This window comes from Urocitellus parryii, chromosome 2 (assembly GCF_045843805.1).
Source record: "Urocitellus parryii isolate mUroPar1 chromosome 2, mUroPar1.hap1, whole genome shotgun sequence".
NCBI lineage: Eukaryota > Metazoa > Chordata > Mammalia > Rodentia > Sciuridae > Urocitellus > Urocitellus parryii.
Genome location: NC_135532.1, coordinates 40564179 through 40589644, shown reverse-complemented (window position 1 = coordinate 40589644; position 25466 = coordinate 40564179). Strand labels below are relative to the sequence as shown.

At 39.7% G+C, this 25466-nt stretch overlaps 1 protein-coding gene across 1 annotated transcript in view; it reads left to right on the top strand.

Moving 5' to 3' along the window:
- The window catches only part of Lrch1 (leucine rich repeats and calponin homology domain containing 1), a 188347-nt gene that overhangs the window by 114649 nt on the left and 48232 nt on the right, over positions 1-25466 (top strand). Inside the window, exons 4-9 of the mRNA XM_026393702.2 lie at positions 7747-7852; positions 12628-12764; positions 13587-13714; positions 14924-14987; positions 18174-18279; positions 20518-20645. Coding sequence (XP_026249487.2) covers positions 7747-7852; positions 12628-12764; positions 13587-13714; positions 14924-14987; positions 18174-18279; positions 20518-20645 — 669 coding nt within the window. The remainder of the gene's footprint in view (positions 1-7746; positions 7853-12627; positions 12765-13586; positions 13715-14923; positions 14988-18173; positions 18280-20517; positions 20646-25466) is intronic.

The window sequence follows — 25466 nt, the reverse complement described above, 5'->3', positions numbered from 1 at the left end:
CAAGAGTGCTCTTTGTAAAAAGCATTTATCTGTGAAGTAGCTGAAAAGTTATTAAGTTGACATTATGTAACCACAAGGAAGTAACTGGCTTTGGTTAAGGTCACAGACTAAAAAAAGATTATTTTCCATCCATTATCTTTGATATCTGCTTAAAATAGTGGTGTTACTATAGGTAACCATGTCAGATTATTTTTAAACTCCCTGCAGAGCTTAAAGCAATTCTTGAATTACAGCAGGAAGCTTCTGTTTTATAGTCACATATTACCAGTTTGTTAACAGAATCCTCATGGAGGCAGAATGTTTGAGCTTAGTGCAACATGCTGAGGAAGTGGCTCAGCTTATCAGTCCCTTGGCATTGTTTGCTAACTGTTTTGGGAAAAAAAAAATGTGTTTTTTAATTTTACATCAGACTCAGAGTATCTAAAAACTGGTTTGTAAACTCTTTTCTTCCAAGTGTGGATGAACATTCGAGTTTAACGTCCATTTGAAAAACAAAACCAGAATACCTTGCCATTTACAGGAAAATAGTTGTCATTTTGGGAAGGGAGTGAAATTGGAGAACATTATCTTACCTTTTTAGTTATATCACAGTTACCTTATAATCTTAAAACAAAAAGCATTCCCAGTGTAGTCAAGTCATGTCCAGCCATTTCATATTGTCAGGGAATACCAAAAAGTGGTCATTTGGGCTGGGGATATAGCTCAGTTGGTAGAGTGCTTGCCTTGCATGCACAAGGCCCTGGGTTCAGTCCCCAGCACCAAAAAAAAAAAAGGTCATTCTCTTCCCATGAAGAAGCCACCTATGAGATGTCCTTTTTTTGAACCAAGAACATTGGCCAGGTGGTGTGTCCACATTGCCTGTGGGTGCAAATCTTGTGGAATCTTTAGCTCTCTCGAGCTGGTTCTGTGAGGGTCATATCTGATGGGAATAATGTACAACTCTCTGACCTTGACCACTCCAAATGACTTCTTACCTGCTGTCATCTTACAGGTATAGTGTACATTGATGTTGCTTTGGAAGCCTGTCTATGCATGTGTTTTCTGTGAGGGGAGGAGGTAAAATGCTAACATTTACTGAGTACCTCCTTATTTCAGGTAGTCTGCTAGAGTATGACTTGTAATAGTTCATAGAATCTTGGAAATAACCCAGGTAGTCCTGTATCATTTTTACAGTTTAGGAATGACGTACCCAAAAGCTATGTGGCTACATGGTGGAACTAGGGTCAGAAGCAGGTTTGTCTGATTAAAGTCCACACCACAGAGTTGGGGATGTAGCTTCATGTTAGAACATTCACCTAATGTGTGCAAGGCCCTGGGTTCAATCCCCATTACTGCAAAAAGTAAAAACAAAATAAGGCCCACACCACAGTGTAGCCACTGTCACCTTCTCTAGGCTGCAAGCACTTAGTGATTTCTATCCCTGGAGTCTGTAGAAATGGTATCTGTGTTGGAAAATTTTCTTACTGTGGAACCAAGTCAGGTGGGGTCTATAGTCTTATCCTGTATTGACTAAATCTCTTTTTACCCGTCCAATCCTTCTGAACATGTAGGAAACCTGGCTCTTACTGAGGAATCTTGCAGAAGGATGAGGTATTTGATGAGAGGTGCTGTCTCTTGTTACAGGTAACAGACAGCTGTGAAGATCAGCACACTAAGGCAGAGCACAGTAAACTGAGAGCATTTTGCGGGACATTTGCCAGAGATCTATGAGTTTCTCATTGGTTTTATGTGCTTGGAGTCCATTGGGGCTCCAGCTCTTGTTTGGGTTTTCTCAGTTCTGCCCTCCACGAGCTCACAGTGGGTGAAAGTCATGTCTTTTAGCTCTGATCCAAAATATCCTGGATTTAGAAACCTATTTTGACATCCAAAAGCTTAGAAGACCTTGCTCAAGTGATAACTGGTTGGAAGGTGTTTCCTGGCCCTCAACAGACACACTATTTGTGATTCACTTTTCATGAAATGTTTGGTAGTGTGGGAAGTTTGAATTCAAAGATTGATTCTAGACATGATGTATTGAGCAACTTCTGAAGAAAACGGCTTCTTGATTATTTTTATGCATAGCATTCCAAACTGCAGCATGTAAAGGCAATGTAAATGCAGGTGTCCTCCCTAACCATTTGTCCATTCCTGGTCTCTGGAGATGCCTTCTAACATCTGTGGTTCCTGTGGGACGGTAGGAAACCCTAAGCTTGCTGAGGTCCCTCTGTGGCTTCCAGTTCTGCCTTTCTTAGGAAGAGCCACAGTGTGGAGCATGAGTTTGTGGGTACATGGAGGGGTGTGAAGTAGAGTTTTACCCTGGAGAGAGACTCTGGTGTTGAGATTCTTTATCATACCAGAGGTTGCTGAAGGTGGTTTGTATTTAAATGTATTTGTATTGAAGTGAACATGTTGACTTTTCTTCTTTTTAAAGTTCTGACCCATAAGCAATGAGGTTTTCTTTCTTTCTTCTTCTTTTTTTTTTTCTGTTGTTAACAAGTCAAGATATCTGTGTTTTGACCAAAGTGTTTTCATTATTTCGGATATCAGAAATGGGTCTTCCTGATGTTGGGAGAAAATTAGTTGTTCAAAGCTTACTTTTTATTTTATAGGCACAGAGAAGGTAATCCATACCTGAAGTTCCTCACTGAGCCATACTGAAGGGATTTCCATGGAAGGGCATGGATACATGACAGGAGGCGAGTGGAATGTTAATAGCTTGCGTTTCCTGTCAGAACATTGTATTCCATTAACTAAATGGATCATGAGAATTTATTACCAAAAATTCAACTTAAGCTAATAGTATCAGCGCACTAAGCTTTTGAAAACCTGAATGCCAGAGCAAGGTCACTAGTAAGAGGCCACCTGCAACTCCACAGTGTGGCCTGGTCTCCTTGGACTCTGCTCTAACCAGGATCATCTTGACGCAGTGTTTATGATGGTTTTCATTAGATGCTACTGCTGTAAAAACACTTCTCGTCTTTTTTGAAATATTGTGTTCTCAAATGAGTGAGCATCACTTAGCTTAATAATTCCTGAATTAATTATGTTATTATAAATCCTTCTCATTTTGCATTCTGAAGGTAGGTTAGCAATTAGCGTTTAGCAACAAAAATGTAAGACTTCCATTACTGTGACAAAGAGAGAACCTTAATTTCCAAAGTTTTTTTTTTAACATGGTGTTTAAACTCAGAAAATAGGTAGAGTTTAAATCATAGTTAGAATTATCTATTTTGTTTTTTATGAGAATAACAAAGTTGGACAGAATGGTTCATGAAAAACTTAAGCTTTTTAGATTATTTAGATTTATTTCTGTATCAAAAAGAATGAAATTGATACATCTAACAGATGTTCACCATTCTTCTTGATCTACTTGTTTATTTGTAATATGGTAACATTAAATATGTGGTAATTTGATTTCACAGAGGCTTGAAATAATTATTCTCTGAAGACATAGCTTAGGGATAATAGAAAATTCAAAATTAATTCATTTGATAATTAAGTAAGCGAGCCTGGAATTTATAACCTGATAAATTCTCATTAACTGCAGAAGTGTCCGGCATTAGGGTTGTTTACTTTTAAAATTTATTTTCCTAAGTATTAACTTCATCAGATAATTAAATAAAAATCCATAACTTATTCTAGACTAAATTTGGACCAAAATGTTCTAGAAAATGGGGCCATTCTAGAAATATTTTTTGCATATTTTCAAAACTGTACTATCTTATCCCCAGACATCTAGACCATTATCTCCTCTTTCTTCCTCATTCTCCAGCTAATTAAGACATAATTACCCATGGGGTTTTATTTTTGTGATGAAATTCATAACCTCCTTAAAATTTGACAAGGTTCAATGACTTGTGGGGATTGGAGTTTTGCACTGTTTTCTGCAATATTGATTGCACGATGATGCAAAGTCTTTATCTCCCTTATGGGTTATATCTGCCAGGGTAATGTCTCCCCATTATTTTGTCAGTGGAGGAAGTAACCAAGAGTACATAGTACTATTAAAATAATCTGGCTTTTACCCTGTGTCCTTCAACATGTGAATAGACAATTGGACTTTGTGTTTCAAATTGTCTACAGATGTCCTATCATATAGATGAAAATTTTGTTTTTATCATTATGGGAAGTGTTTGTTTCTTTGTTTTTTAAGTCTACCAAGTAACTGTTTTTTTCTGCCAGTGACTATTTAAATATAATTGACAGAAGTTAATTTCTTTGATGAGGCCATTATGTTAGAAATACATATTGGAAAAATTAACTTACATTTAGAGAGATGGCTTACCCTGATTTTATGGTCAACTCAGGAATGACCAGCAAAGTGCAAGGGGTGTGTGTGTGTGTGTGTGTGTGTGTGTGTGTGTTTCATGCTAAAAAATAGAATAAGTGTGAGTTTCATGTCAGGAGATTTCATGCTGTGCATATGCGGACTAAATGTCTAGGTTATCTCCTTGCTTTCCTCTGTCCGAATAGGAGCAGAGCACGTACCCTTAGCCTTGAGCGATGGAAGTGTGGAACTGGCTTCCCCTACGCAGGAGAACAGCTCTGGGTGTGGGCATCACCCAATGGGACTGGGCTACACCCCCCTGAAACCCAATCGCTTGCCTCATCTGGGTGGAACTCTCTCAAGTGTCTTTCCCCCAATAAATAGGGCTTCAGGCTGCACTTGCTCTCTTTTTTGTCTACCTCCCTTGCCTCCTTTGTGGGAGCCGGGGCAGAAGAGCCATCACTGAACCCCAAGAAAAAGGTACTTTCTGTGTCTGTGTGACTACTTAGTGTCAGCCCAGCTCACCTGAAGTGACCCTGACTGATTTAGTTGCGTGTCGCGGCATTCCTCTCTGTACTCCTTATTTTTTGAGAGAAAGAATTTCTTAATGATGCCCTTGAAACCTCTGAAAATTGTCAGTTTCACATTCAAAATCAGTGATTTTCGTGATCTGTAAAAGGGTCTTTCTCCTGCTGTCATTCATAAAACTTATTAAAAGAATGAAACTTATTTTAGAGTCCAGCAACATAAATTCTCTCTACAGATGGAAAATGATTCCCTGTAATTCTTCCCCACAACCCTCACTTCCACCACCAGCACGATCACCCAAGTGACTGTGGCAGGTTGGGGTGGAGCAGAATGATTTGCTGACGCGTATTTCTGAGGCTTGCCTGTGTTCCACTGGAGTCTTTTAAAAGGGAATGCAATGGTGCCTCTTGCTGGTTTCTTTCAGGTGCGGCTTTCAGTGGAAGGCTTTGGTTGCCGACCTCTGTGACGGATCCTGTGCCACCTCCTCCTTCTGTCCTGGCCTCCCCACATGTCTTAGTCTCTTCAGGGGACTGTTCATGGAGTTCCGTTGTTTTAAACACTGGGAGTGTTTTTCTTAAAATTGTGTGTGACTGTCCTGGACCAGGAGCAGTGCAGCAGCTTGGGGGCGATGCTACTGAACACCTCGTGTTCCTAACCCATCTCATCCCACCGCTCTGCTTCAGCAGCCGAGGACAGAAAACTATAGTGGGTCCACGACACCTGTGCACTCAGGCTTCTTGGCTGGCAGCATGGTTCTCTTTTAGCAGCAACAATATTGTTCGTTCTCATCTATTGAGCATCATGATGATCATGACAGGTGCCTGAGGACTTGTAGATGAAATAGTCAGAGGGTGGGGATTCACTGGTAGTGTATAGCCCTGGTCTAACAGGGATCAGGAGCTACAGGGGATGAGTTAATCTCAGAGATGAGTTAATTTCATCTGAATGAAAGTGAAATGGATTTTTGATACACGGGCCATGGTGCCTTCAAAGGTGAGTGGGAGGTGGATTGTGGGTTCCAAAGTAAAGTGGGATACTTAAGAACATGGTCTTATGGAGAGCATTTATAATGTGACTCTGTCTTTGGATATCTCCAATACTAAGTAGGGCCTTCTTGAAATTTAAGTAAATATGTTGGAGCATCCTGGGCTCCCAGCCAAAAGGCAGAAGGAGTTACAACATCATGAAGTGTCAGCATAAATGGATTTCAGACGTTCATCCAGCATTCATTGGGCACTGCTTTATACCAGGCACTGTGCTAGACACCAGGAGGATGTTGGATCAGAGTGAGAGAGGGGAGGGGAACCTCATGGATGATTTCAAAGAGGAGGTTGAGAGTTGAATTAGGTCTTAAAAGACGAATAAGTGGGACAAGACGACATTTTTGTGGACAGGGACATCAGGCAGGGAAAAAGTGTGAATACATTTTGGGACCACTAAACAGTGGCGCATACTGATGACTACAAATCTGGCTTGAAGGTGGGATTCAAGGGAGGAACTGACAGACCCATTGTAGATGCTGGAACTTTCTTCAGATATCTAAGCTGGTAGACACCATAATGAAATGTGTGCCCTGGCAGCTCTGAGAAGGATGGATCTGAAGGGGAGAGCGATGTATGGAAACCAGTCAGGAGGTCATTGGTTGCCATATATAACCAATGAGAGAGAGCGGTGGTCCAGAGTGAAGGAGGAGCAGGGTTGGGGAGAGGAGACGGTACAGAGTAGGATTAATGAGGTAATAAGGATATATAAGACTATCAAGTCATGGATCCCATTTTATGTGTGTCAAGATGTGGTTCCAATCAAGGATGAATAGGGCATCAGTCTTCTAAAGCAAAGATGACAAAATCCTCCTACCCACAGTCTTGCTTATTAGCTACAAGATTGCCAGCCATTTGTTAAGAACCCTATTTTAAATAAATAAGCACCAGACAGTACATTCATGTTTCACTCAGCTTTTTTTCCTGCTGCAACTAAAAGATCTGACCAGAAAAATTATGGAGGAAAAGTTTATTTAAGGGCTAGGGTTGTGGCTTAGTGGTAGAGCGCTTGCCTAGCCTGTGCAGGGCACTGGATTCAGTTCTCACCACCGTGTATAAATAAATGAATAAAATAAAGTTCCATCAACAACTAAAAAATTAAAAAGAAATAAAAAGTTTATTTAAGGGCTTATGGTTTCAGAAGTCTTAGTTCATAGAAGTCTGGCTCCATTTCTCAGGGCAATGTGGCACAACATCATGGAGGAAGAGTGTGGCAGAGGGAAGCAGTTCACATGGTGATCAGAAAGAGAGACAGGTCTCCTGTTGCCAGATACAAATATACACCCCAAAGCCAAAGCCACGCTCCCAATGAACCTCCTCCTCTAGCCACACCCCATCTGCTTTCAGTTATCACTCAATTGATTCCATCAGGGATGAATTCACTGGTTAGGTTAAGGCTATAACCCAATCATTTCTCCTCCAAACTTTCTTGCATTGTCTGACATGTGAGCTTCTGGGGGATAACACATCTAAACTGAAACAATCCATATTCCTGAACTTGAGGGTTTTATAAGACAGAAGACATTGTCTCTTCTGTCTAGAAGCACCAAGAGTGTGGCTTAATACTGGGCCAGTCCCTCATGGAGGGCACCTGCAGACCTTGGGCCAGTAAGCCTCATCTTTTTGATCTATAAATGTTAGGCTAATAATACTGTTGCATGGGTTTTTCATGAGATTTAAATGGAAGCATGTGAAAAGCAAGCGTGGCAGAAGCAGCTACAGATTTAGCATCCTTCCTTTCTCCCCTTTTCCCCTCTCCCAGTTTAAAAACTGAACTTTCTTTTTCTTCCCTGTGCTGAGCCTGACTTGCTAGGGACCTGGAGACACCTGTGTAGTTGTCCAGCTCTTTAAGGTCCCTAAGAAGAATTCACACAAAATGCTTGATTTCCTGGAGAGAGGCACTGATTTTTTCTCTCCTGGCTTTCCATGCAGGATGTGAGCTGCAACGAGATCACAGCGCTGCCCCCGCAGATAGGCCAGCTCAAGTCTCTCCGGGAGCTGAACGTCAGGAGGAATTACCTGAAGGTTTTGCCACCAGGTAAGGATTTTTTTTTAAAAAGGGGGTGGAGGGTAAGGTGAAGAAAATGGGAGACATTTATTATTATTTTTTTGTTTACTTTTGTGAAGAGGGTGCATCTTATTTCGTGTGTATGCCTATTAATATTTGAATTTCACATGTATGTGACCGAAAAGGGATGTTAAAGTTGTAACTTCATACAATCAAGGGCCATAGTAACAACCATTCCCTTGTATGTAGTTGTGGAGGGTGGGGGAGGGTGTATAAGTCTGCTAAAGCTGCTGTCAAAGAACCCTAGACTGGGTGGCTTAAAGAACAGAAATTTAGGGCTGGGTTTGTAGCTCAGTGGTAGAGTGCTTGCTCACACATTTGAGGCACTGGGTTCAATCCTTAGCACCACATAAAAATACATAAATAAAATAAAGATACTATGTCCATCTACAACTAGAAAAAAAAAAAATCCCAGAAATTTATCTTCTCAGTTCTGGAGGCCAAAAGTCTGAGATTCTATGTGTGTCTGTGTCCTGGTCTCTTCTTACAATGACACCAAGGGATAAATCCTAATGACCTCATTGAAGGCCATGTCTCCAAATACATTCATAGCCTGATATAGGGTTAGGATTTAGAGGCACACAAGCCAACCGTTTGTAATAACAGCAGCATGAATTGTTTTTGGATACACGTGTGATGTTATGGAAGATGAAGCCAGTAGTTTAGGGGACACGCTTAGACCTGAAGGATCCTGCAGAACCTGGCTAGCAAGATTTCTAGCCTTGGGGATCTGGGAGCCCTGGTTGTGATCCCCAGATTCAGTTCTTGGTGAGGGTGCTACCCCTGAGGGTTGAGCCTCGGTCACTGGTAGTTTTGGTGAATTTCACCATGCAGGTCCCATACCCTCAGCATTGAGACTTGGGTCTTCCTGGCACAGAGCATGAAGAGTCCCTCAGACAGCCCTGCTCTGGAAGTTGTGGGCTTCTGCAGCATGTCCCTCCAGTATGGTATATGAGGGTTCATGTAAAAAGAAGATTCATTTAGATATGTTGTACATTAAGAGCTTGAAAGCAGCCCTATTGTGGGTAGTGGATATGGATTTCAAATTTGGGTTTGGGCCTGGGTCAGGAAGGAATAGATGAGCAGCAGAATGCTGAGTCACACACGCTCACTTTTAAAGATCACCTTGGTTTCCATAGTTTTGGTTTGAGGAATCTAGACATACCCGATTTCAAACATAAACTTAAAAATATATCTGATTACAAGACCAATGTAATTCTACATCATGTGCAACCAGAAGAATGAGAATTTACATTCCTTATGCGTGTAATATGTCAGAATACATTCTACTATTATATATAACTTAAAAAATAAAACAAAGAAATCTAAAACCAAAAGCAGGTATTTGGAAGTGGTAAGCATCAGGTTCATTTTACATTAATGCACCAACTTGAGAGCTACCTGATTTTTTTATTGTCCTGTTCCCACATCTTGATCTTTGGCTTGAGCTGCCTTATTCTTTAAGGCAAGAGAACAGAGCTCATGGAGTCCTGAACGACAACTTTGCAAAATGCATGGTGTTTGATGGCTGGAAGATCAGGTGCTCACCAGCCACCTCCCACCTTTCTCCTGCTAATTTACATTTTTAAAGAAGTAGAATTAGAAAGTATCTCAGTGTAAGATTTATTACTTTATTACTTGAGATGCATTCATATAAAAATAGTGATTTTTCATCTTGTCAGTGTGCAGTCACATTTTTTGAATGTGTGTAAGCTTTTCTTGGCTTATGCAAGTTACAGATTTGCTCTTTTTATTAAGAGCAAATTAATACACATCCGTTTTCACACATGAAAGAAAACTTTCCTTTAAATTGGATCCCCACGCTTATTTTTTGTGAAAGCATCAAGGAAAATCAAACTCTTGATTTCCAAAAGAAAAAATGATTGACATCATTTTACAGTTTGCTGTAATAATCTAGAAGTGTTTGGAAAAAAAGGTGCACCTGCAAAATCTAGGTTTTTGTTTCTCTCACCTCTCCTTATTTTTAATTTTAATTTTAATTTTTCTATCTTTTAGTTTTAGTTGGACACAATTCCTTTATCTGATTGATTTATTTTTTATGTGGTTCTAAGGATCAACCCAGCGCCTCGCATGTGCAGACAAGTGCTCTCTACCACTGTACCACAGCCACAGCCCCCCTCTCACCTCTTCTTATTCTCTCACTTGAGAAATATTCCTTTCCCTGAAAAGATCAGTCACAAATTGCTCTACTTTCCATGATTATGTTTTCTCAGTTTTGATAATTTTAAAAATAGATTTAAAGCTAAAACTTTAGTTTCCTGGAAAATCCTTGTTTAAAAAAAAAAAAAAGAAAAGAAAGAAAGAAAGAAAGATTTCCTGAATATCCAGTTTCTTTTTTGTTTCACTCTGGAGAACTCTGTTGACAGAATAGCACTGATAATGCTTTCAGGCAGTGTGCTTTAGGAACTGTGCATATTACTTACATGTGTGTCATCTTTGGGAACCCCTCCTCATATGCTTTCAATTTGAGGAGGGGGAAAAAAAGAGAACTCTGTGGCCTAATTACGCATATCAATTTTGTGGTGGTTTTATACAACAACGAGGAGACCATATTTTGTTCTTTCTGGAGCCAGAATGAACAGAGGGCTAAAATATCCATTCATTGCCCCTCTTTGCAGTGGTGAGAGAGAAATGGGATTACTCCTCCTTCTTCTTGTCCTCCTTCTTCTCCTCTTTGATCCTTTTTCTTCCTTACCTTTCTCCATTTCTTTGAACCTTTTTTGGACTGTCCTTGCAGTCTCTCATTTCATTGCTGGGAAACCTGTTGAGTTCTCATGTTCCAAAGCTGCTACAGAAATTCAGCATTCCAAATAGAAACTACAGGATAGAAAATCATCATTATCGAGTCATTCCTTTGTTTATTTCCCTGTAAGTTACATCCTGCTATTTTCGCATGAATTTAGCCCTTTAGTCTATCCTTCAGGGTTTTCATTTTAAGTGGCAAAGTTACATTCTGCCACTGATTTGATACCCTGAGTTGGGTGAGACTTGGCATTGCAGTAGGGAGGAAGCTCTCTGTTGTAATCCCCCTCATTCTTAGCATTTTTAGGAACTAGGAGAAGAAAGGGCATCTAGCCGAGCATGATGCCATGCACGTGTAATCTCAGCAACTTTGGAGGCTGAAGCAGGAGGATTGCAAGTTCAAAGCCAGCCTCAGCAACTTAGTGAGGTCCTGAGCAACTTAGTGAGACCCTGTCTCAAAATAAAAAGTAAAAAGGGCTAAGGACGTGGCTCAGTGTTAAAGCACCCCAGGTTCAATCCCTAGTATAACAGAAACGGGGGTGTGTGCATCTAAACTTTCCTTTTATTTCTGTGCTTCCAAGTCCTCCAGGCTTACCTCTCTCTCCACGTCAGCTGCTCCCAACCCCTTCATCCAAATGACCTCCATGACTAAAGTGGCCTGAGGTGCTCATCCTCCTGTGAGCTCAGATGAGAGCTGTGTTTGAGCAATGAACTAACTGCTAAGGACAATATGCAATAAAAATTCCTTGGCTTCTCGCCCAGGGGTCTCTTTTTAAAAATACACTTTCTGAGTTTCTACATAACTCACCTATCATGGACCTGACTCTGGGACCTGAGAGTTGGGTGTGCTCTTGCCTCCTTCTAAACTTTCAGGCCCGCCACTCCTTTGCCTAAGACTAAGTAATTCACTAAGGTATGAAAGAAGGAAAGTCCCTTCTACTCCTAGAGCATGATGAATTCTGGGAAGAAGACACTGCTGACTAGGGAAATCTCTGGTGGTGGAATTTTAAGCTGTGTTGCCAAGTAAAGTGAAAACCCTCAGGCATGGTGGAGGCAGGGGGGATATAGTGTGAATTCTTCCTCTCTGTTTGTTAGATCCTTTTCTTTATCTGGCTCTTGCCCTCCTTCACTTTGGAACTGCTGGAATATTTTAAAGCACCAAGAATCCCATAATAAGAGTGCCGGAGTCCTGTTCTGCAGTGAACCTCCCATAGCCTCTGACCGAGAGTGCTCAGTGATTTGCCAGCATCACCCCGAATTCTGGCATGGCTCAGCCTTTCTTTGCTCTATGGAATACATTTGACTTGTTTCTAGCAGCTGCCAATGTCGGTTTGAATGCTTGAAATTACTGAGTGTTTACTGTGCCACTGGGTGGGGATTTTAAGCTAAATATAATGTTCCATCTTGTTAGCAGAGCTACACAGGACTTAAAAAGCAGTGGAATAAAGCCTCATCAAATCCGAATTATAGGGCCCATTGGAAAAATCCTAAATTAGCTAACATTTGATAAAATCCATTAAAAAAACCATAAACATGTTTATTTTAACTAATTCTGGGACTATGCCAACCCAGATACATTGAATAGATAAGAATATTCTGTAATTAGCATATTATTCATGTGCTAGCAAGTGTAACTTGAAAACAGTTTAAAGTTGAAACACAAACATATCCTGTGTGACATGGCTTGCATGATTCTTTTGCTGGAAAGAAAAGGGGAGGGGGACTTTTTAAACAATAGACATTGTAAATATCAAGTGTTTTCAGCTCTTACCAGAACTAACAACAATTACAGAGATCCCAGTGAAAGATTTTTACCCATTTAATGAAATTCTGTGTATACATACTACCTATTCCTAATACACGACTTATTTTTGATTATGCTAAGTGATGTTTTTCCCACTAAAAAGAAAATTAAGTTGAGAATGTTTAGCCATTTAATTAGGTTGTTTTCTGAAAAAGAAATTTTTTTTCTATTCTTTTAGAACTAGTAGATCTTCCCTTGGTAAAATTTGACTTTTCCTGCAACAAAGTGCTGGTGATTCCCATCTGTTTTAGAGAGATGAAGCAGTTGCAAGTGTTGCTGCTTGAGAACAATCCCCTGCAGTCTCCACCAGCTCAGGTGAGCCACTTCCATTATCTGCTGAATAATATTGTATCAGTTGAGATCAGAAGCAAGTGCCAAATCTGAAAAGATGAAACCCTAGGTGAATCAGACTATACTAAGTTGCCTTCTGCGGAATCCAATCTGTTTACCTGTATTTGACTCACTATTTTGACCATTCCAGCTCCAGAATTATGTATTTGGTTTTTGTCATGTATACATACCTTAGAAACTTTTTCATGGAGCAGGTGATTTACAAAAGGGGTACTATGCTCCTCATTTGAATCATAGCTGCAAAATGGAGTTTAAACATCTTAAAAACTGATTATTGATTGTTTAGAGATAGGGCTCAAGCTCAGATATAAGCATAAGAACAATAAGAAGTAGATGTTCTTTCCGATGTAAATGTGTAAATGTTTTCATGTTTAGTCATTTTTCAAATGACTTAAGTTCTTAAACTTTCAATTATTTATAAACTGTTAATTGCTTCCTTATGGGCTTGAAAATAATTCTGCTTTTATCATCTTTTGTTATTGGAATGCTGCTAGTCCAGTTATCTGTTATACTTATTACACTATACTTAAATACATCTCTGTTAGAATTTTGTAGTTTAATTTTTTAAAAAGTCAGGAATTTCTTGAGCATGGTTTTTTAGTCAAAGTAGAATTTGTAGAAATGATTCCCCAAATCCTTACATGTTTTGGAAAGGTCCAATTTAGGGTGCATTGTTAGAGTGTTACATAAACTGAAATTGTGAAAACTAAAATATGTGGTTATGTATCTGGTACTTAAAATTTGTTTTGTCATTAAAAATTTAATGCTTTATTAATTTCTCTGTAGATTTGCACAAAGGGCAAAGTGCACATATTTAAGTATCTGAGCATACAAGCTTGCCAGATTAAGACAACTGACTCCCTTTATCTCCATACCATGGAGAGGCCACACTTACACCAGCATATTGAAGACAGGTGAGTCCATGCCTTCACTCAGAAAAGCATCTAGGAGGCTTTCCATCTGAATTTAAATTGAGGGCTTTATTGCCTATTGCCATTATTGGTGACCACCATCCAACCCCCATGAGAGCCTATGCTATTTTAAGATCAGAATAATAAATCTATTTCTTTTTAAAAAAGGGAAAAAAAATTTGCTTAGGCCAAGCCTGTTCAGGTAACCAACAAAAATTTATTTGCTTCAACCACCCAATTCTACTTAATAATTCAGAGTTCAGAAACTACTGGAATAAGAAAAATTGAAGCTGTTGAGAATGTTTTGGCATCTCTTAATATCTCAGCTTTCATTTCCTAATCAATAATCAGTCCTTCCTGAGTAGTGTATGGATACATATAAGTAAGATCTATAATATAAATGTGGGCATTTTTTACTTATCAGTCAGGTAAGCTCAGACATGCCCTTTTAACAATTACTGATTTTTCAGTGTGCCTTCTGAATTTTGTTAAGAAGAACACAGGCTTTTAAAAAATTATTTCTCAGAAATGCAATGTGTAGTTTTTTGCCACTTCCTGTTTCAAATGGAAGTGTTGGGATCCTTTCACATGTTCTTGGGTCATTTATAGCATAAATCAGGCTTTGGCCTTCCAAATGACCTTCCAAACAAAATTCCCACAATGAACACACTTGGAAAAATACAAGTCCTTTCAGAGGAGTCTCCATTGCAGAAGTCTTTTCCTCACTTTTTCCTAAACAGGACAACTTAAAAGACTACCCTAATTGTATTTTCAAGTAATGTTTCAAGTATGTATCCATTATTTTATGTTTGTAAAGACTCTATAAAGTTTATATAATAACCAAATAAAAGTATATAGAATTCTTGAAAACATTTTGTAAGCTAAGAGGTAAAAACAGTTACACAGTTTATTGCTTTTTTATATGCTGGAATAAATAAGAAAATTGGTAACTGTTTCAAAGAATCATGAAGTCTAAGAGTGGGAAAAACTGAACATAAAGAATTTCTCTTGCATTTTTGGGTGGTACAAATTTATGATTTTTGTAGGGTCTGTGTCTTTATAATCTTTAATACCAGGCTGATTTGTTGCCTTATAATAATAATACAAATTTATATAGGAAAGTAACTATTAGAATATAATTTATATATCTTGGTGTGACTTGTGCTTTTAATTTTTCCTAAATGAATTCAATATTGATGACATCTATCCCAGCAAGAAGGATTCTGATTCGGGAGTTGGAAGTGATAATGGAGATAAGCGATTATCGGCTACTGAGGTAAAGCTAGTGACCAGATCTTTTTTTCTTTTGTGCTATTGGATATATCCGTCCATGTTTGCTAAACTTCTTTCTGGAAAAGGACTTTGATGCATCTGCATGAGACTATGTGATCATGTACTGTGAAAGCAATTTGAAATTCTCTAAGGGTTATGCAGATATTAGCCACTCCCACATATTACCTGGAATATTCTTAAATGTTTCATAAATATTTATGAAATGACTAAATGGTATACAAGTATCCATGAAGAACTTTTAAAATATGCTAATTTTTAAGTGAACTTAGGAAAACGTTGTTATATGCATGCATAAATGTGAAGAAGTCAAGTGTCCATTGCATTTTAGTAGTTTACTGATAGGGAGTGCATTTATGAGTAGCTGTGTTTGACAACAATAACTGTTTTCCTGAAACAGATTGTGTTCCGTTTAGTTGAATAAAAGTCTGGTTAATTTGTAAGCTAAGAGGTTTCACAGGCTAGAGTTTCTCTAGCTATTGCAGATCACTGTTCATTAATACGTTTATTATCTCATATCCTGTATTAGAGCCCCCCTCCCAGGTCTTACGTTAATGAACCATTAAATGGAGCTTCTTCACTGAGAATGAGAAGGGATAGATGTGGTCAGGGAAGCTCATCAATACTCTTTCCTTTTTTTGAGGGAAGTTACTGAGATTTTATAGTAATTGAGTCCTGAACCATCATGATCCTCTTTGAAGAATTTGTTCCTAATAGGACAGTCACCTCTCTAAGGAGATCACATTTCTGCTGTGTGACTCCAGAGGAGCCTTTCCCCAGTTCTCAGATCTTGGTGGTTTAATAGGTAGCTAAGGCTTTTGGATTTATTTTCCACAAAACGCTCTGTAAAGCAGTGTATTAAAAAAAAAAAAAAAGATTCCTCAACATTTTTCGAATACAGAACATTTTGAAAGGAAGAAGAGTTAGAGAAAAAGAAGGCCAGGGTCAGTAAAAGAAAATGGCCTACACAAAGCCACATCAATAGTTGACCAGGGTTCCCTGATGGGGTGGCATGCCAAACACATAGCTTTCTAAGTTGCATTTTAATTTATCCCCTTTGGCTTTATTAAAACTCATAAGGCCCCTCAAATGGGCCATTGTTATAGAAACTACTCTCCCTATACTTATTTTCTATTAAATTAAACAGACTCTGCTTTATCCTCTATCTCCCTTCTAAGGCTAATTAAATTCATTAATAAAACATTACTCAAAGATGTTCATTATTCCTCTGTTACTCTTAGCTTAAGTAGGATGCTAATATCATTCTAAGAGGAACCTAAGGATTTATTGTCTTCCCTTTAATTCAATGCATATCTTTGGAATTTTGGTAAATTTTTAAGATGGGGTGGTGGAGGGAAAAGAGGCTGTAGAAAGGATTATATTCTGCAGAATAAAATGTATGACTTCTCTTTGATGTTTTCTTTTCTCACACTATAGTCTTATTACCTAAGAATGCCTCTAAGAAATTTGTTGGACTGAGAAGGGTCTTTCTTTCTTCTATGGATTGTTCTATTGTTTCTTTGGCAATTATGTTACCCCCTCCTCCACTAGGATTTCATTGAGGGCCTCATGACTCACTTCTCATTCCCTTTCTTTATCTTTTATCATTGTCTGATTGTTTTTGCATTTGTCATGAAGAAATTAAAAATCTACTTTTTTAAGATAAACAAGCAAGAACGTGTGGGGTCCTCTAACATTTGTTTGAAGAATGAAGTGTATGCTCACTTCTACCAGTTTCCAAACAATCTGCTCATGTGTCCAAAAGTAAATAGGGACAAACTCTAAAGGTCCTAGCCTCAGGAATTTAGGAGCAGGTCATAATCATCTGAAATGTGTTCTGGGGAGATTTCTGATCCCTGGGACTTAGAAACCTTTTTACTAAAAAGCAACAGAGAAATGGCGGCAGGAAAATTAATGAGCCTCCATATTTAATTTGTTTTTTTTTTGTGTTGTTGTTTTGTTTTTGTTGGGGGTACTAGGGATTGAACTCGGGAGCACTCAACCACTGAGCCACATCCCCTGCCCTAATTTGTATTTTATTTAGAGACAAGGTCTCACTGAGTTGCTTAGCACCTCACTTTTGCTGAGGTTGTCTTTGAACTCACAATCCTCCTGCCTCAGCCTCCTGAACTGCTGGGATTATAGGCTTGTACCACAGCATCCGGCCCATATTTCATTTGTGACAGCTTTTCTGAATAAACCTCATCAACTGCTGTGGGAAAGGAGACCCTCAGAGAGGACTAACTCCAGTAACTACTTTGAAGCTTTGTTCTGAAAATCACCAAACACATGCCCTCTTTTTTTGTTTTGTTTTGTTTTAATATTTCCTTTTTTAGTTATAGTTGGACACAATACCTTTATTTTATTTATTTATTTTTATGTGGTGCTGAGGATTGAACCCAGGGCCTTGCACGTGCTAGGTGAGCGTTCTGTATTGACCCACAACCCCAGCCCACATGTTCCTTTTTAATAACTGCCTTTGTTTAGCTCTTATATATAGCGCAGCTTCCTCTGCCTGACCAAGGAGATAAACTGAAGCTTAATGTCACACGTAAAAGGCAGGCTGAGCAAATAAGATACTGTCACAGATCTCCACAGCCAGCTTTTTATGGCTAGCCAGATGAAACTCCCATGTAGTTTTGGTAAATTAGTCTTGTGTTCAGGTCTCAGAGTGTAAGTACTATTAAAGTGATTGGTTGGACTTAGGCCTAAGTTATATATTATTAGGAATAATTATGAATTACTATAATATTTGGATATTACATAGTCCTTTTTAGTACCCTTAATATGGGTTCTTAGTTAAGAAAAAGGTAGGTAGCTGACAAGAGTTCAGCTCAGAACATACATAAGAGAAGTGCATGCGTACCATCAGTGTTAGTGACCCTTATAACCAGCTTCCACAGCAAGAAACCATTTTCCAGCACCCCAGAAATCCTGGCTCATGCACCCACCCTTACCCCAAGAACACCCACTATCCTGAGTTCAAATGCCATGGAGCAGTATTCTGGTTTTCAACTTCCACAGGTAGAATTAATTGTCCTTTGTGTCTGGCTTCTCTTACTCAACATAATGTTTGCAAGGAGCACAGGATATTGTTTTAATACAGCGTTCTCTTTTTTTTTCCCCTTTGGTAAAACTCACTTGAATGAAACTGTGTGCTGTATCTTTTCAGCCTTCTGATGAAGACACGGTTAGCCTTAATGTGCCAATGTCAAATATCATGGAGGAAGACCAGATCATCAAGGAGGACCCGTGCCATCGCCTTAGCCCCAATAAAGGTCTGAGGGAAGAGTGCTTGTTTTCAAGTTTCAAAGGTTATGTTTAAAATAACACGTGCACAAATGTGGCAGTGATAATAGTTAATGTTTATTGCATATTTCCCCCTGATTCAGGCATTGTGTTCATCCGGAAAGGAGATCTTTAAAATTCAGAGTGCTGAGACAGATATTCTACTCATCTCCATTTTATACAGGAGGGAGCCAGGTGTCAGAGAGTTTGAGTAACTTGCCGGTACCACTTCCTACAGTAAATAGTAGAATTATTCACATTATGAAGATTTACAAAAGATTCTTTAAATCCATTTTAGGAAAGAAAATTTTGAGATGGTAGATATATTAGTTAGGACAACCCTAGCTGCTGTCACACACATAAAATCCCCCAATATCAGTGATTTAACACAATCCAAATTAAGTCCAAATGGGAGTTAGTGAGTTAGTGATGTACAAGCAACTCCACTCCAAGCATTGATTCAAGGACTCATTCTTCTTTTGTCCTGTGACTCTCTTTTGTTAATACAGGACTAAGATTCCATGTTCCTCTGTTTTAAACCAGAAGGGAAAGAACATGGAGGTTTGCCGGCAGGGGTTTGTTGCTAGTAATGGGTGTGGGAGAGTGTCCATTACTTACTTACAAGCTAGACTTCAGTTCACAGCCACATGAGGGTAGCTAGTGTAGTTCAGGAACTTTCTTGTCTTTGGACAAGACTGTTGACTCTAATTATCTCCCCTGTAGATGAGGTAATTTGATTAGGTAACTGCTGAACTTCATGGCTCCCAAGTTGCTCTTCTTTTGGTACTGGAGATTGAACCTGAGGGTGCTTTAACACTAAATCACATCCCCAGCCCTTTTTATTTTTTATTTTGGGACATGGTCTTGCTAAGTTGCTCAGGGCCTCACTAAATTTCTAAGGCTAGAATTTGGGATCCTCTTGCCTCAGCCTCCCAAGTTGCTGGGATTATAGGTGTGCATCACCATGCCCAGCTCTGTTGTTGTTTAATAATCATAAAATGATCACTAAACATGGAGGCTTGCAGAACTTCAAAATCCTTGTAACTAATTTCATATCAAGTTACATTATTGTGATGACTGTTTCTCAATGACTTTTAGGGAAAATACTAAAGTTTGATGTTTTCTGATTTGTGGCACAAAGGATTTCATGATGCAGGAATAATAAAGAACAAGGTTAATATATAGATTATCTCTGTGATAGTTTAAGCATGCTCACATTAATAATGAGAGAGTTGTTTAAAGCTACTCAAAATTTGATGTTTGCTTCTCCTACTTGGATTTAGGTTTTTAAGTTCAGCACTTAAGGTTAGCATTACACTTAATGAGAGACTAGCATTAAACTTATGATTGGAACCATACATTGTCCAAAAATAGAACTGTTTCCTTGCCTAATAACTGCCATTGTATTAATGAAGGCAAAACTGTGATATTATGCAAAACAGGAGGGCATTTTAGGCAGAATTTTCAAATTAAAGGATTAAGAAATCTGCTATTAGGGAGCCCCTCTTCCAACCTGTTTTGGTTGAGGGTATCTTGCTGGCTGTGTGAGTGCTTGAAGGAAAATCCTTTTTAGTCTTCAAATTGGTCAGAAGAGTTCCTCATACTGTTTCTTTTGCTTCTCCTTCATCCCTTGGAACATGTTCCCCTTGCTTGTGCCCCACCTAAACATGCCTGTACCCCTGTGGGGCTTTTATGCAGTCATTTCTGTAAGTTAGGATTGGGGGCTCTTGTCTAGTCCTGTCCCACAGTCTTCCTTGAGATTATCTGCTTCCTAAGGACAGAGTCATATTTGACTGATTCTTTTAAGCCCCCAAGTGTATTGCATAATACCTGCCAGTTAGCAGCTGCTAATTAAATATTTGTTGAACCTGGAATTTGAAACAATTACTCAAAAGAGGACACAGAAGCCCTATTTTATAATTTGTTTTCTCAATTCCTTAAAAGACTAAGAGGAAGTTTTGTTTCTCTCATGATGAACCAAGCCACAAAGAGGTCTTGACTTTGTAAATTCAGTTGGAGACTTTCTTTTAATTTTCTTCCTCTCCCATTTTTTTTTTTAATCTTTTCCTCAGATTCTATAGGGAAAAGAAAATCTGGGTCATTCCTATACCTCCATAATAGCTAAGAGAGGAGGTGAAAACAATTAGATGATGTATTTGAGGATCGATGTGCTTTATGCTTCCGTCACGAAATCATGCTTTCTTCCTTTCTCTGTATTTCCCTAATAGGGGAATTTCATCAGGAATTTCCACCAGAGCCTTCCCTTTTGGGGGACAACAACAACTCAGGAAAACAAAGAGACCAATTTGCTGATGGGGCAGATGTTCTTCATTCGGGATTTATGAACTATATTAAGGTAAGGTTTTGAGGATCAATTAATTTTTCTTACTCGAATTCTTCTGTTGGGCACTTTTAGAACTTAAGTTCAGGGTTTCCAATCCATCATCTTCAAAGTCCCGCTTGCTGTGGCCCACCTGGAGCCTCCAGCACATCTTTTCAAAGCTCAGTGTGTCTATTTTTTGACATTCAGAACTGCTTTTCGCCAGGTATGTCTCTGCGGTTACCTGCTTATCCGTATGGATTTTGTGGTGTTTTGGTTTGTTTTCAGAAATTACTCAGTTTTTCCACTATTCACTGCATCACGAAAGTTAATCAACTTACCAGAATTGCCATTATCACTCAACTTACCAGAATTGCCATTATCACTCGCTCAGCAAAAGCTAAAACAGTTTCATGCTGCTCAGTATGTTCTAGATGAATACTTAGCTTGACATACAGGTGGAGTATCCCTTATCTAGAGTGCTTGGGACTAGAAGTGTTTCAGATATTGGAGGTTTTCAGATTTGGAAGTATCTGCATAGATTTTACTAGTTGAACATCCCTAATCCCCAAATCTGAAATCCAAAGTTTATTAACAAAAATTTTCAGATTTTGGAACTTTAAAAGGTTTCAGACTTCAGTCAGGCGTGGTGGCACATACCTGTAATCCCAGTGACTTGGGAGGCTGAGGCGGGAGGACTACAGTTTCAAAGCCAGCTTGAGCAGTGTAGCAGGTGAGACTCCAAGCAACTTAGATCTGGTCTCAAAATAATAAACAGGGCTGGGGATGTAGCTCAGTGGTAAAGTGCCCCTGGGTTTAATCCCCAGTACCACCACCCCCCCCCGCCAAAAATAAGGGAAAGATTAAATTCAGACTTCCAAGCATTTTGGATTTCAGATTTTTGGATCAAGGATGCACAACCTGCTATGTCCTTAGTGTCCAGAGAGAAGTGGAGACTTAAAATCTGGAGGTAACTCTTCCTTTGTGGATAGGTTACTCCAAGGACATGTGTTCCTGAACTGTGTAGTTGCCCTGAAGTGTTGAAAGGGCAGTGGAGTCCCCAAGGAGTCAGGAAGCCCTCATTCTGGTAGAAAAAGGGAGGAGAGAAAAACTAGGCCTGTGCTGATTTGCAGTCAGGCTCAGCTGCTTGATGATCTGATTAGATGCCCTGGTATGTCCTGCCCATCCTTTAGGTTCAGGTTGAGGATTCCTGTTTTGGTGAAATAGAGTCACTGTGGCTTGTGAGAGGTGCTGATCTCGGAGTTACTATGTTGAAGCCAAGAATGGGATCTCTAGGTGAGCCTCCTTAGACTCTGAGGAGCCTGTTAGCAGGGCTGGACTAGCCTAGACCAGCATCTCTGGGTATCACCCTTGAGGACAGTGGGAGGAGAACTGCTTGAGACCTGTGTGCTCAAACCATCAAGACAAAAATAATGGACCTGCCATATGTGTGTGGAATATGACCATCAACGTTGATTACAAAAGCATATAGAAGGATAAAACAGGAAAGCTAACTCTTGACTCTGTGTCTCTACTTTGTCATTAACCTGTCGAGACTCATTTCTGCTTTCCATCTCCACTGACCCCTGGGCATTGCTTTGGTTGAGCCTCATTGTTTCTTACGTTAATGGCTGTAAGAGCCCCCTCCCGTCTGCACCACCTTGTGTGCAGTGTGCGTGCAACACACACACACACACACACACACACACACACACACACCCCACGTTCTGCCACCAAACCTTTTCTTGAAATACAAATCTCATCACATCACTGACAGGCCAGTGGTTCTCACAAGACTCTTCCAGATTTCACCACTGTCTATCAGCTCTATGGGACAATTCAATCAGGAAAACATAGAAAATTAGAGGACTTTTTCCCCTAAAGATAGAAATTTTGAAAAATATATTTCAAAGATGCTTAAATTTAAAGTTTTTTTGTTTGTTTGTTTTTGTGTTGGAGTTTGAACCCAGGGGTACTTGGACTGCATCCCAATCCCAGCCCTTTTTATTTATTTATTTTGAGACAAGGTCTTAGTAAATAAGGCTAGACTTGAACTTGAAATCCTCCCATCACTCTGATTACAGTCAGGCCCAACAAATATAAATTTTAAAGGAGATAGTGGTTAGTAAAGAAAAGCATGCTATTTCAGAAAAATGAAGTTCCCTAGATTCAGAGATTTCAGGAAGCGAATCACCCCACGGACAAGTCTGCTCTAGGGACTAGAGCTAGTGGCCAGACATTTTAGCAGTGAGAAGGGACGAGGAAGTCAATTTGGAAAATGTTTCCTGGAAGACCTTTGTCCTGGAAAGTCAAGAGGGGAATGGTAATTATGAAGTAAACCCTAAACTTATAAAAGACAAGGAAAAGTCGTGTGTTGAAAATCAGGCCATGTCTGGCTTGACTTCCACCACTTTAGCATCTATGAATATGTGCCTGAGGCCACCAAGTGTGCCAGACCACTCAGTACCTGGACCAGCAGTTCTGTTGTACATTATCCTGTTCGGTTTACTGAGTTAGCATCTTGTATTTTGTAACTGCACTTGATTTTGATTCTTCATGGTAGTCAATAGTGTGTGACATCATTATGCATATTAAATTTTCCAGTACTGAGCCAGCGCTCTAGAGAAGAGACAAGTGCCTGTGAGCCTTCCGTCACATATATGTCATCAATGAGTGACCTTATTTTATGTGTTTCTGTTTCACGACACCACACTTTATACAGTTATTTGTCACTTAGTGATGGAGTTGAGTCTGGAGAAATGCGATATGGAGCAGTTTCATCATTGTAAAAACGGCACAGAGAGTGCTCCAGAAACCAAGGTGGCTCCAGCATTACTGGGTGATATAACCCTGTGGCTCCACTATTATGTAAGTGGTGTGTCCTCAACTGAGATGTCACGTGGCACATGACAGTCTGTCGCTGGTTCGTCACCGACGAACTCAGGGCCCATAGCACTGGAGCACGTGCTTACCTTGCACCCGTATGTCCTCTGTGAGGCACATCAAAACCTTTCTCGGTTTTGATAGCACTAGATAGCATTTGGCACAATTTTTAAGCATAAAAAATATGAAATTGTTGCATTATCTAGACTGTGACAAGCAAACTTGTCTAGACGTGGGAGCTGAAACAAGAATGCAGTGCCCCTGTCCCACCTCAGCGGGAACCTGTGTGTCTTTGGGCTCATCTTTCATCACCCTGCATGTGTCTACAGATGGCTCAGAAGCACCACACGAGTACTGGTTTGGGGACTACCAACAAATAATTTGAGTAGGCAAATTTACAAACAGAATTCACTGTCTGGCCATCCGACTTAGCAAAAGCAGCTCAGTAAAACTGGTTCTGTACTTAGAAAATCATGAGATGTTTTATGCTCTCGGCTACTTTTTATCTTGAGACTGAAAACTGGAAGGAAATACTCCTGTCTCCTATAGTTGAAACCAATAAGAAGGACTAGACCACGTTCCCTGGGTCATTCCTGACGGTATATTTTTCACCTATGAATTTCTCTGTCATTTAGAGAGCAGCGTGGCCATTTATATAGTTAACTTTATTGCACCCTGAAAGTAGAGTCAGGGCAGCAGAGGCCTGAGGGTTGTTGATCCAGAGGCCACATTGAGGGGCTGGCCTCCTCCTCAGGGCCAACGTTATCTTCATGACATAGCTGCAGACTCTGCTGCTCCTGCATTAGTTAAGGGTACGCCCCAGCCCTTGCCACTCTAGGGCAGCTTCCATTCTTGCATTGACCTGGTTAAAGCAGTGTTTTCTCTGTGTCAGAGGCAAAAGTGCAAAGAAGGGAGACCCCCAGGGTCAGTTATCTCAGCATTTGCTTCCTCTGGGGTCTCTTCAGGAAAATTATCATCTTAGCTATTTTGTCACCATATAATTCGGTGCAGAGAGGACATTCTTTGAGTGAGATCTGGATAATGTGCACATGAAAATTATTGGGTTATTGGATACCTCTGAGGCATTTTTCTGTCATTAAGTGCTTTTACCTTTTTTTTCATATTTATTTTTTAGTTGTAGTTGGACACAATACCTTTATTTCACTTATTTATTTTATGTGGTGCTGAGGATCGAACCCAGGGTCTCGCACGTGCAAGGCGAGCGTTCTACAGCTGAGTCACAACCCCAGCCCCTTACCTTTTTTTTCCCCAAAACACATACAGAGGGAGGGGCACACTCCCAGGCATGCACACCCACCCTTTGTCTCCTCTCACAAACACATGAATGCACATTCATATGTGACTCAGGAGCTCAAAGAGGTATCTGTCAATGCAAGGAGGTGCTAAGACGGCAACAAGGAACCCGATTCAGCTTTTTGTTTTTATTTTTGTTTTTAATTCTCTTTGTGGGCAGGGAGGTACCGAGAATTGAACTCAGGGGCACTCAGCCACTGACCCACATCCCCAGACCTATTTTGTTTTTATTTAGAGACAGGGTCTCTCTGAGTTACTTAGCCTCTTGCCTGTTGCTGAAGCTAGCTTTGAACTCTTGATCCTCCTGCCTCAGCCTTCCCAGCCACTGGGATTGATTACAGGCTAATTTTCTCATTTTTAATTAGTACAAAATACATGTAACATAAAATTATCATCTTAACTATTTTGTCACCATATAATTCAGGGTGTGTTAAGTACATTCACCATCTCCAGGACTCTCCTCATCTTGGAAAACTGAAATCTGGTACCTGTTGAACAGCTCCCCCTTCCCTTTTCCCCTGGCCCCTGGAACCACTATTTTACTTTCTGTTTGGAGTAATTTGACTCTTTAGGTACCTCACATGAGTGGGACCATACAGCACTGTCCACCTGTGATTGGCTTATTTCACTTAGCATAGTGTCCACATGTACAACAAATTC